This window comes from Durio zibethinus, unplaced genomic scaffold (assembly GCF_047325235.1).
Source record: "Durio zibethinus cultivar Kanyao isolate XHJ-2024 unplaced genomic scaffold, ASM4732523v1 HiC_scaffold_100, whole genome shotgun sequence".
In the NCBI taxonomy this organism is placed as follows: domain Eukaryota; kingdom Viridiplantae; phylum Streptophyta; class Magnoliopsida; order Malvales; family Malvaceae; genus Durio; species Durio zibethinus.
The window spans coordinates 40,335-53,297 of NW_028322723.1; the positions used below are offsets into that span (position 1 = coordinate 40,335).

A 12,963-nucleotide genomic window follows, 5' to 3' on the forward strand; every position below is an offset into this window, starting at 1 on the left:
TTCAATTGGCCTACGATGTTATTGTAGAGAATCCCTGTCTTGTTTTCCACACCCTTATTTCATCTATTGATATACAAAAATTATCTTTCCATTTCCTCTTTTTGGTCTCATATCATATAACAACCATATAATGAATAATAAATGAATCTTTTTGGCGGGAATTCTCAGGCAGAAAGGGACCTATTTTGCTGTTTTAAGAAAAGGAAAATCTTATCTATCGAATCATTGTACATTTAAATTTTAATTTTGAATTAGGAATTCCGGGTACAAATATACAAATACAAGTGGTCTTTAACCACACATACATGTGATTATATATGTATTACCATAATGTATGTAATACGATAAAGAAGGAGGATTTTAAATGCGAGATCTAAAAACATATCTTTCCGTAGCACCGGTACTAAGTACTCTCTGGTTCGGTTCTTTAGCGGGTTTATTGATAGAGATCAATCGTTTCTTCCCGGATGCGTTAACATTCCCTTTTTTTTAATTCTAGTTATTGTCGCGGGACGGGGTGAAAAAGATTAGATCGATATACAATCAAATATCTGTGACTAATCTCTCGCCCCCCCTTGACTTTAGTTGTTTTTAGAATTATAATTATATAAGAAATGAATTCTAATTATATAAGAAATAATTCTATTTAGTTTTTTTAGAATTCTAATTATATAAGAATTATATAAAATAAATAAGGAAGGTAGAACGAAAAAAGTGGATTGAACCTCAACAAAACTTGGGTTCAAGCTCCAATTAAATTACTAGTAGAGCGAAAAGAGAAATGTGGCTGGAACAACAGTATCCTACAAGATACTTAAAGAAAATACCGTACTGTGATTCTAAATCGAGTTAGAAATCATTGTATTACTTATTTACTATTAGTATAATACATATTGATTTACTATATTGATTGCAATTGATTGCAACGAAATCTTTCAGGATTTGGTTTTGAGTTAGCAACTTTTATTTATTTATTTTCATTCCTTTCTTCTTCACTTTTGATCGGAAAATAGAAGAGTTGGGTGAATTAAAAACTCAAAGGGGGTTCATGGCCAAGAGTAAAGATGTCCGAGTAACGATTATTTTGGAATGTACCAGTTGTGTTCGAAACGTCGTTAATAAGGAATCAACGGGCATTTCCAGGTATATTACTCAAAAAAATCGACACAATACGCCTAGTCGATTGGAATTGAAGAAATTCTGTTCCTATTGTTACAAACATACAATTCACGGGGAGATAAAGAAATAAATCGAATCAAGTACTCGTATGTCAACCCTTCCCGAGAATATGAGAAAATAGGACATTAGGTATTTAGGTAACATTAGGTATTTAGTATGAGAAAATAGGACATTAGGTATTCAGGTATAATAATATATATTATATAATATATTAAGTAATATTAAGTATATAATTAGTTAGATATAATATATAACTAATATATAACAAATATTTTATTTATATATTAGTCTATATTTGTATTTCCTTGTCTATTCCACGCTTTCTTTTTAAAGTGAAGTTTTTAGTTTTAAATTATTCGATATGCACGTTAATAAATTTTTAACCTTTTTAACCTGGTATATGATTGTATCAATATTCTTTTATTTTTTTTTATTCTATTTTTTATTTAGTTCTTATTTTTTTAATAATTTTTTTCTTTATTCTCGAGTCAATTATTTATTTTTTTAGTTTACCGTCTTCGAATGATTTTTAGTTTACAGTCTTCGAATGATTAGGAGTTGGATTTTCATTGATTAGGAATTAGATTTTTAATATCACTAACTATTTTTTTTTTTATTTTCTATTCGTGCATAATGATTATTTTAATATTGTTAATTTTAATATTGTTGTTAATTTTAATATTGTTAATATTGTATTATTTATTATATTGTATGATTTATTCATTACTATATTTTTTAGTTATTACTATATTTTGTATTTATTACTATATTTCATTATTTATTTCTTATTTTATTAATTATTTATTATTTTCGTGTCGGTTCTATATATATTTATAAATTATATTTATTTATTATTTATGTATTATCACAGTTATAGATATTTATTTAAATTATATTTATATATTAAATATATTAAAATATTAAATTATATTTATATTTTATATATTAAATATATTAAAATATGAAATTATATTTATATATATTTATAAATTATATTTATTTATTATTTATGTATTATCACAGTTATAGATATTTATTTAAATTATATTTATATATTAAATATATTAAAATATTAAATTATATTTATATTTTATATATTAAATATATTAAAATATGAAATTATATTTATATATTAAATATATTAAAATATGAAATTATATTTATATATTAAATATATTAAAATATGAAATTATATTTATATATTAAATATATTAAAATATGAAATTATATTTATATATTAAATATATTAAAATATGAAATTATATTTAAATAAATATCTATAAATAATATAATAATAAAATAAACTAATAAAATAAACAAATAAATAATAAATAAATAATTAAAATAAACTAATAAAATAAACAAATAAATAAGAAATAAATAATAAATAAATAATACAATAATAAAAAAAACAAAGCAAATCGTATTTATTCTATTAATTCTATAATTTGAATTTGATCCGATCAAAATAGGATTTTAGAAAAGGATAGGATAGGATTATTTTTAGAAATAAGGAATAAAGAAATGATGGATAAATACAAGCGATCTTTTCGTAGGCGTTTGCCCCCGATCCAATCGGGGGATCGAATTGATTATAGAAACATGAGTTTAATTAGTCGATTTATTAGTGAACAAGGAAAAATCTTATCTAGGCGAGTAAATAGATTGACTTTAAAACAACAACGATTAATTACTATTGCTATAAAACAAGCTCGTATTTTATCTTCGTTACCCTTTATTAATAATGAGAAACGATTTGAAAGAAGGGAGTCGACCGCTAGAACTAGAACCAGAAATGAGAAACGATTTGAAAGAAGAGAGTCGACCGCTAGAACTACTGCTCTTAGAACCAGAAATAAATAGGCTTACCCTTCAATTGACTCAAAATTATCAAACGTAGACTGATGCTTTATTCAAAAAATCTGATAATCAAAATTGTCGTGTCGTAAGAAAAAAGAAATAAATAAAAGAATCGAATCGGGTTGGGGAAGAAAAATAAATTTTTTTTTTTTTTATTGAGCGTCTTCGCTCATCTTGTTTTCTTGTTTTGATGACCTTATCAGAATTTTTTTATCATATTAATTTCTACTCTACCTCCCTCGAGTTCATTCTCGAGGGAACCCCATTTCATTTAAAGCATTTCGGTGGATTCCTTCCGATCTCCTTATTTTATAATCTCGTTGGAAATCATATAAAGACAATTCCTATTTGAGATAGCTATTTGTGCAAGTATTTTACGATTAAGAAGCAACTGTTTCTTGTACCGATTTTTTATTAATCTACTATAATTATAGGATACCCCCATTCCTCGAATTCCTGCATTTATTCGAGTGATCCACAAACGACGAAAATATCTTTTTTTCCTATCTCTATCCCGATCAGCCGAAACCAAAGCTCTTACTCTTTGTCTCCGAGCTATATATCCCTCTTTCATTCTGGTCATTGAATAAAAGAAATTTTGATGAATAACTAATTCTTTCTTTCAGTTATTCTTTTCTAGTCTATTAATAACAAAACGGATTCTTCCAATGTATAAAATAAAAATTCCAATGGCTTTTGCTACTATAACCGTCCCGCCCACGATTTTTCCTTTTTTCTAGGCATTTCATTTCGCCTTGAAATAAGAAATTGTATTGATACTAGGTATCAAAAAAAGCATATTAACTAAAATAAAGGAGTAAATAGAAATGGATAAATAAATAGTGGGTTCCATCGTTTCTATGGTTACTTCTTAAACGGTGAGGTCCCCTCTATACACCGGAGCTCATTCCTTCATTTAACATTTAATTGGTAACTTGTACAGTTCACACTCTTCGGCTCTACTCATAAATTTTTCAGTAATAGATCTTTCACAACGAGATCTATCTTATACAGTAACGGTATGTAATTAGGAGGATTAATTGGGTAGCTGACCCTGTTAGTCCGTTCTTTGCAAGAGTCGAAGCATAATCTTTTTGCTTTTTAAATAGGATTTTCCCCGCTTAATGGATAAGCATTTGCTACCAATGGGGAATTTTTAAAAAATTCCAAGATTGGATTTGCGCCAATGGAAACCATAAATTTCATACACAATAGAAGGATATGGTAGATCTATCTTTTTTAGATAGTGAACGGAAGAACCCCATTCTATTCACTGGTACTGATCGTTGATACTGAAAAATTGTTTCCTTTTTCTCAGCCCATGATCTGAACAAGTCGCACATACACCCTAGTACATCTTCCTCGGCGCTGAGGACATCCCCGAAGAGCAGGGGCTTTCGTGACATTTCTAATTGGCTGTCTTGCATTTCTAATAAGTTGTTTAATAGTTGGCATGCTGAATCATATACAATCATATACATAATAGACTGGTTTAGATCGATCCTAACCAGATGATTATGAATTACTTCTTTTTCTCTTTAATAGATTAATAAAATATTAATCTATTAAAGAGAAAAAGAAGGAAAGGAATAAGAGGGATTAAATCAATCTAAATCAAAATTAAATGGTGTTCCATTGTCGTCAAATGGTGGTCTTCCATTGCCATTGTCGTCAAATGGTGGTCTTCCATTGCCATTGTCGTCAAATGGTGGTCTTCCATTGCCATTGTCGTCAAATGGTGGTCTTCCATTGCCATTGTCGTCAAATGGTGGTCTTCCATTGCCATTGTCGTCAAATGGTGGTCTTCCATTGCCATTGTCGTCAAATGGTGGTCTTCCATTGCCATTGTCGTCAAATGGTGGTCTTCCATTGCCATTGTCGTCAAATGGTGGTCTTCCATTGCCATTGTCGTTAACTAGTCTCCATTTTTTATTCACTATAGGTTTGTTATTCACTATAGGTTTGTTATTCACTATAGGTTTGTTATTCACTATAGGTTTTTCATTCACTATAGGTTTTTCATTCACTATAGGTTTTTCATTCACTATAGGTTTTTCATTCACTATAGGTTTGTTATTCACTATAGGTTTTTCATTCACTATAGGTTTTTCATTCACTATAGGTTTTTCATTCACTATAGGTTTTTCATTCACTATAGGTCTCGATTCTGTACGCACTATATGATCCACAATTCCATGATCTTTGGCTTCTTTTGCTGACATAAAATTATCTCTTTCCATGTCTTTGTTTATAACCCATCGGGGCTGGCCCGTTCTTTGTACATAAGCCTCTATGATGTCTTCTTGCATTTTCATTACTTCGTCTGTTTCCATGACCCAGTCTTTGAAGCCATCATCCTTAAGCATACTAATAGGTTGATGGATCATTACCCTGATGATATAACATACTTCTAACTCACATAATGAGGCGAGAAGAATAGCTATAGAATTGAACAACCGTACAGGCATTTTTTGCGCATTGCATACGGCTTTACAATTGCATACGGCTTTACAATGGAATTCTCTTTTTTCTTTCATCGAAAAAAAGAGAAAATATAGAGTCTATTAGACCCAGATTAATAAATAATCCAATTACCATCCTTCTTTTTCTTTTTTTTTCGGAAAAGTTTAAAAATACTATGATGGCTCCGTTGCTTTATATATTTATTTCGTCTGTGATTCAGCAATCCCAAAGTTTCTTTTTTTTTTTGAAAAAAAAAAAAGAAAGAAAAAAAATAGTCTTTTTTTTTTTCGTACTCTTTCATAACATAAATATTGTTAATAGCCTCTGGTAGGAAAAGAAAAAAAGTTTGTGACGCCTGAGATGGGCCCACGATAGCTAAGATCAAATTGGAAATGCCCCTTCTCTCATACTACTCTTTCGATACATAATCTAATATTTTTTTTTGAAAAAAAAAAAAAGAAATAAAAAAAAAATTTCATATCGAATTCAAAGTGCCATGCTATTATTACTTACTAATTCATATTTCATATGGCGAAGGCATAGTCTTCTTTTTTCTTTCCATCAATAATAAAAAAAAAAAACTCATTGGCGCCGAGCGTGAGGGAATGCTCTGCGTTTGGTAATTTCTCCTCCGACCAAGAGAAAAGCTGCGATTGAAGCGGTCAATCCCATGGCTAGTGTATGCACATCTGGTTCCACTGCTTGCATAGTATCAAAAAGAGATAATCCAGATACTATCCCTCCGCCAGGAGAGTTTATAAAAAAAAACAGGTCTCGGCTATTACTCTCTATACTGAGATAGATCATAATACCCGCAAGTTGATTCGAGGTCTGGATATCAAGCTCTTTGCCCAAAAAAAGCAATCTTTCTCGATAAATTCGGTTGATTAGGATAAAATTGTATCCCTTAGTAGCCGTACAGGCACCTTTTGATGCATACGGTTCAACAAAAATTGCGAAAAAAAATCAATGTGTAGATTCCAGCCATCCTTTGTTTTTTCTAGTCGGACCTTTCTAACTTCTAATTTCTAATGAAGGGGCTTTTTCTTACATTTTTTAAATAAAATGAAATTTAAAATTAAATTAAAGAAAGATGAGTTTTGGCCCGTTTTCCTATAATATAGAAAAAATTCGCTAAACTTATTGCACAAACTTTTCATTGATCCATTTTTTTTTCATTGCGATTCAATCCAAATCACGATGTCATTTTCTTGTTCCTGAATGGGGTTCGTCAATTTTTTATTCAATTTTTTTAGGTTTATGCTCTACTCCGAGTAAAGATCTGCCCGATTTTTATTTGCACATATAGGACAAATGACCCAATACCACGTCTTTTTGCTATGATTTCATTTCCTTTTTTTATTTTAATTTAATTCCTTTTTCTTTCATGTTTTTCGCCAAATATTCAACGTATTTCCCATATTATTCGATTGATTAACAGTTTGAAATCGCTCTTATTTATAATTAAAAAAAAAAAGAAAAATTATGATTATGATATAGGTGGTAATCATAAATATATTACCAATTGGGTTTTTTCTAAACGGAGCCTGGATACTTCATTTTATCAGTCCAACCAAGCCAACCATAAATCATTCTAATTGAAAATATTAATCTGGATACACCCCCATGAAATGGATCTCTAATTGCACTTCATTACACTTCCCGCTACAAATTTTTGATAATTCAATCAATCTTTTTGGGGCGAAACAGGGGATATCTCGATCGGGCGAGAGAACGGGGGAATCCCATATGACCCAATATATTTGACAAGTCGCACTATATGTCAACCCAGCTTGCATCGTTATCTCCCGGAACTTGAAAAGGAACTTTTGGAATACCAACAGGCATAAAGTAAAAAGAATGTAAAATTATATTTCGCTTTGATTGTGGAAGCGTAATACGTAATGTAATACGTAATAATGGTCTTATCTTAATAATATGTAATATTATATTTCACTTTGATTGTGGAAGCGTAATACGTAATGTAATACGTAATAATGGTCTTATCTTAATAATATGTAATATTATAATATGTAATATTATATTTCACTTTGATTGTGGAAGCGTAATACGTAATGTAATACGTAATAATGGTCTTATCTTAATAATATGTAATATTATAATATGTAATATTATATTTCACTTTGATTGTGGAAGCGTAATACGTAATGTAATACGTAATAATGGTCTTATCTTAATAATATGTAATAATGGTCTTAATAATATGGGCCTTTATCATATTTTATACATAGATAGACTAAGGCCATAAAATAAAGAAAGGCGGAATGAATGAAAGAGAATTCTTACGAATAGGTCCTTTGAATGATGAACAAATAGGGATGCATTCATTCATAAAAAATAGGATCAACCCCCATTGCGTATTGATACTTATCGAGTATAGAATAGATCTGCTTCTCTTTTTTCTTCTGAGCCGAATTCTTCCCTTATTACTAATGGAATAGAACAAACATTAATCCTTTCTCCGAAAGAATCCACCGAAAAGGGGAGGTATTCCAATGCAATAAAGTTACATAGTGTCTATTTTTCGTTGATTTGATAAAGGGGTATTTCCATGGGTTTGCCTTGGTATCGTGTTCATACTGTCGTATTGAATGATCCCGGTCGCTTGCTTTCTGTTCATATAATGCATACAGCTCTGGTTGCTGGTTGGGCCGGTTCAATGGCTCTATATGAATTAGCTGTTTTTGATCCCTCCGATCCCGTTCTTGATCCAATGTGGAGACAAGGTATGTTCGTTATACCCTTCATGACTCGTTTAGGAATAACCAATTCATGGGGCGGTTGGAGTATTACGGGGCGGACTATAACAAATCCGGGTATTTGGAGTTACGAAGGTGTGGCCGGAGCACATATTGTGTTTTCTGGCTTGTGCTTCTTGGCAGCTATCTGGCATTGGGTATATTGGGATCTAGAAATTTTTTGTGATGAGCGCACAGGAAAACCCTCTTTGGATTTGCCCAAGATTTTTGGAATTCATTTATTTCTCTCAGGAGTGGCTTGCTTTGGCTTTGGCGCATTTCATGTAACAGGATTGTATGGTCCTGGAATATGGGTGTCCGACCCTTATGGACTAACCGGAAAGGTACAACCTGTAAATCCAGCGTGGGGCGTGGAAGGTTTTGATCCTTTTGTTCCGGGAGGAATAGCCTCTCATCATATTGCAGCAGGGACATTGGGCATATTAGCGGGCTTATTCCATCTTAGTGTCCGTCCGCCCCAACGTTTATACAAAGGATTACGTATGGGAAATATTGAAACCGTCCTTTCCAGTAGTATAGCTGCTGTCTTTTTTGCAGCTTTTGTTGTTACTGGAACTATGTGGTATGGTTCAGCAACTACCCCCATCGAATTATTTGGTCCTACTCGTTATCAATGGGATCAAGGATACTTCCAGCAAGAAATATATCGAAGGGTTAGTGCTGGGTTAGCCGAAAATCAAAGTTTATCAGAAGCTTGGTCTAAAATTCCTGAAAAATTAGCTTTTTATGATTACATTGGCAATAATCCGGCAAAAGGAGGATTATTCAGAGCGGGTTCAATGGACAACGGGGATGGAATAGCCGTTGGGTGGTTAGGACACCCTATCTTTAGAGATAAAGAAGGGCGTGAACTTTTTGTACGTCGTATGCCTACTTTTTTTGAAACATTTCCGGTTGTTTTGGTAGACGGAGACGGAATTGTTAGAGCGGATGTTCCTTTTAGAAGGGCAGAATCGAAGTATAGTGTCGAACAAGTAGGTGTAACTGTTGAGTTCTATGGTGGCGAACTCAATGGAGTGAGTTATAGTGATCCTGCTACTGTGAAAAAATATGCTAGACGTGCTCAATTGGGTGAAATTTTTGAATTAGATCGTGCTACTTTGAAATCCGATGGTGTGTTTTTCGTAGCAGTCCAAGGGGTTGGTTTACTTTTGGGCATGCTTCGTTTGCTTTGCTTTTCTTCTTCGGACACATTTGGCATGGTGCTAGAACCCTGTTCAGAGATGTTTTTGCCGGTATTGATCCAGATTTGGATGCTCAAGTGGAATTTGGAGCATTCCAAAAACTTGGAGATCCAACTACAAGAAGACAAGTAGTCTGATGCAAGATTGCTTTGTTATTTTTCGCTTCTATTTTCTGTTTGTGATTTGACATAGGCTGCTGTAAAAATCTTGATTAAAATCGCTGCCTTTTCTTTGATTCTTGTTCTTTCGTTATTTTATTCGGGAGATGATTCTAAATAAATAGGTACGGAAGCTATAATTGTAAACCACGATCGAATTTATGGAAGCATTGGTTTATACATTCCTCTTAGTATCTACTCTAGGGATAATTTTTTTCGCTATCTTTTTTCGAGAACCGCCTAAAGTTCCAACTAAAAAAATGAAATGATTTTTCATTATCTCAATTGAAGTAATGAGCCTCCCAATATTATATTGGGAGGCTCATTACTTCAATTAGTCCCCGTGTTCCTCGAATGGATCCCTTAATTGTTGAGAGGGTTGCCCAAAGGCAGTATATAAGGCGTACCCAGTAAAACTTACAAGTAAACCAGATATAGAGATGGCGACTAAAGTTGCTGTTTCCATTATTATATAATTATATAAATAATATATATAAATATAAATATAAATAATATAAATATAAATATAATTTCAAGATCACAATGGATCTATGATAAGATCGTTTATTTACAGCGGAATGATATACAAAGTCAACAGATCTCACTGAATACAAAATAAGATTTATGGCTACACAAACCGTTGAGGGTAGTTCTAGATCTGGTCCAAGACGAACTGTTGTAGGGGATTTTTTGAAACCATTGAATTCGGAATATGGTAAAGTAGCTCCTGGATGGGGAACGACTCCTTTGATGGGTGTCGCAATGGCTTTATTTTCGATATTCTTATCTATTATTTTGGAGATTTATAATTCTTCCGTTTTACTGGATGGAATTTCGCTGAATTAGATTCACAAGAACCACGAAGCCTCGCTTTTCAATACAAAAAGTGAAACTTTTAGTTCTCGGATTTTTTTTAGCCCATTCTATTTTGGTAGTTCGACCGCGAAATTTTTTTTGTTTCTGTATTTCCGGAATATGAGTGTGTGACTTGTTATAATTGATCCTATTGATAGTACAGAAAATGGGTCTGTCCTCTTGATCGAGATAGTTTTATCCCGTCGGATAGCCATTCTAGTATCTGGAGCACGGAATATATGAAATGGATCACGAAGTATTCGAACTATGATTCATACTTAATATTCAAACCTCGCGGCCGGACTCAAAAAAAAAAAAAATTTTCAAAGAAAGAGGTTTTTTATTTATAAATCGAGAAATTTTTTCTTCTTTCAAACTCTCATTTAGTTTATGCTTATTTTGATCAAAGGACAAACCTTTCTTTTCTTTGTATTTTTATTTATTATATCTATTCTATTCATTGAATAAGTGATGATCCAATAATTCTTACTCAAAGAATCTTTGGACTTAGTTTGAAGGTTTTATTGAATCATCGCGGTTCTGGTATGAATCTGAAGTTTCAATTGATTCATAGGGTCTTAACAAGAGAATTCCTATTAAAAATAAAGAAAACAAGAATAAAGCCACATTCCATATAAATAACAAATCAAAGCAAAGAAAAAGAAAAGAAATAAGTAGGTAAATAGAAGATTCAAGAGGCCTGATCAACATAAAGACGAATGCGCCGACTTGATTTTTTGGCATTATAATTACAACTACAAAAAAGAGCTTTCGGATTTTTACTCTTTTGTGTCTTCAGATAAAATTGAATGAAAAGATTAAGAAGTTTCAAACTTTCTATTCCATATCCGTTTCAGCTATTATTTGGGTGTTTTTGTTTGAGCTGTACGAGATGAAATTCTCATATACGGTTCTCAGGGGGGGAGTCCTCTTGGTTTACCTATCTCAATAAAGTCTATGATTGGTTCGAAGAACGCCTCGAGATTCAGGCGATTGCAGATGATATAACTAGTAAATATGTTCCTCCTCATGTTAACATATTTTATTGTCTAGGAGGAATTACGCTTACTTGTTTTTTGGTACAAGTAGCTACAGGATTTGCTATGACTTTTTACTATCGTCCAACCGTTACTGAGGCTTTTACTTCTGTTCAATACATAATGACTGAAGCTAACTTTGGTTGGTTAATCCGATCAGTTCATCGATGGTCGGCAAGTATGATGGTCTTAATGATGATCCTGCACGTATTTCGTGTCTATCTCACTGGTGGTTTTAAAAAACCTCGCGAATTGACTTGGGTTACAGGCGTGGTTCTGGCTGTGTTGACTGCATCTTTTGGTGTAACAGGTTATTCCTTACCTTGGGACCAAATTGGTTATTGGGCAGTCAAAATCGTAACAGGCGTTCCGGAAGCTATTCCGGTAATAGGATCGCCTTTGGTAGAGTTATTGCGTGGAAGTGCTAGTGTGGGACAATCCACTTTGACCCGTTTTTATAGTTTACACACTTTTGTATTACCCCTTCTTACTGCTGTATTTATGTTAATGCATTTCCTAATGATACGTAAGCAAGGCATTTCTGGTCCTTTATAGAGAATATAGACCATAGCTATATTGTAACCAATCATTTATCTTATTACTTGCCAATCATTTATCTTATTACTTGGGGGAGGAACAATAGTATTTCATTGCTACAAATATGGATTGTTGAAAAAAAAAAAAAAATAAGACATGTATTTGGATATTTCCTTTCAACTCCACAATATTCTATTATTTATTTGATATGACATGAATAGTTGAAGGGAATTCCCCGAAGAGAAAATGGATTATGGGAGTGTGTGACTTGAACTATTGATTGGGCCATGCAGAAATATGCCTTTATCTGCTACATTGGAATTCACAACCAAATGTGTCTTTGTTCCAACCACCGTGTAAGCCCCATACAAAGGATAGGCTGGTTCGCTTGAAGAGAATCTTTTCTATGATCAGACCTGACGATGTCGTGTATGAACAGGGCTCCGTAAGATCCAGTAGAATAAGTGATTTGGCATAATGCAAATTAGATTTTATTTATTTATTTTTATTTTTTTTTTACTTTCTTATCTTAATAGTATGAAAATACATTCATTTCTTCTGCATCGACCCGATTTATTATTATTATACTATCGGAGTGAAACAAGGGATCTAAAGAAGAGCAAAGGCTAGACTATATTAGTAACAAGTAAATCCTTTGTATGTAAAAAATCTCGATATATTTTTGGGATAAAGGTGAATCGCAAGGCCTAAGACGACCCAGAAAGCACTTGATCACGATCAACTTTGTACGCCTACTTGGGTATTGAGCATTTACCTGTAAAAATGGCATTCCTTGGAATGTATAGTTGCAACTTCGTAAAATGGAATCAGGTAACTTTTTTCTTACATATGAAATCATTCATATATGTGTGGATAACATATAGATTCATTTTATATGTATCCGTTTGTA

At 32.3% G+C, this 12,963-nt stretch overlaps 1 protein-coding gene across 1 annotated transcript; it reads left to right on the forward strand.

The window, feature by feature from the left end:
* The first annotated feature begins 10,203 nt into the window (after positions 1–10,203).
* Positions 10,204–12,314, forward strand: LOC149509877 (cytochrome b6). The gene is made up of 2 exons (XM_089757648.1): positions 10,204–10,605; positions 11,430–12,314. Exons 1-2 carry the CDS (start codon positions 10,600–10,602, stop codon positions 12,069–12,071), a joined length of 648 nt encoding a protein of 215 aa, XP_089613774.1. The 5' UTR covers positions 10,204–10,599; the 3' UTR covers positions 12,072–12,314.
* Positions 12,315–12,963: the final 649 nt, after the last annotated feature.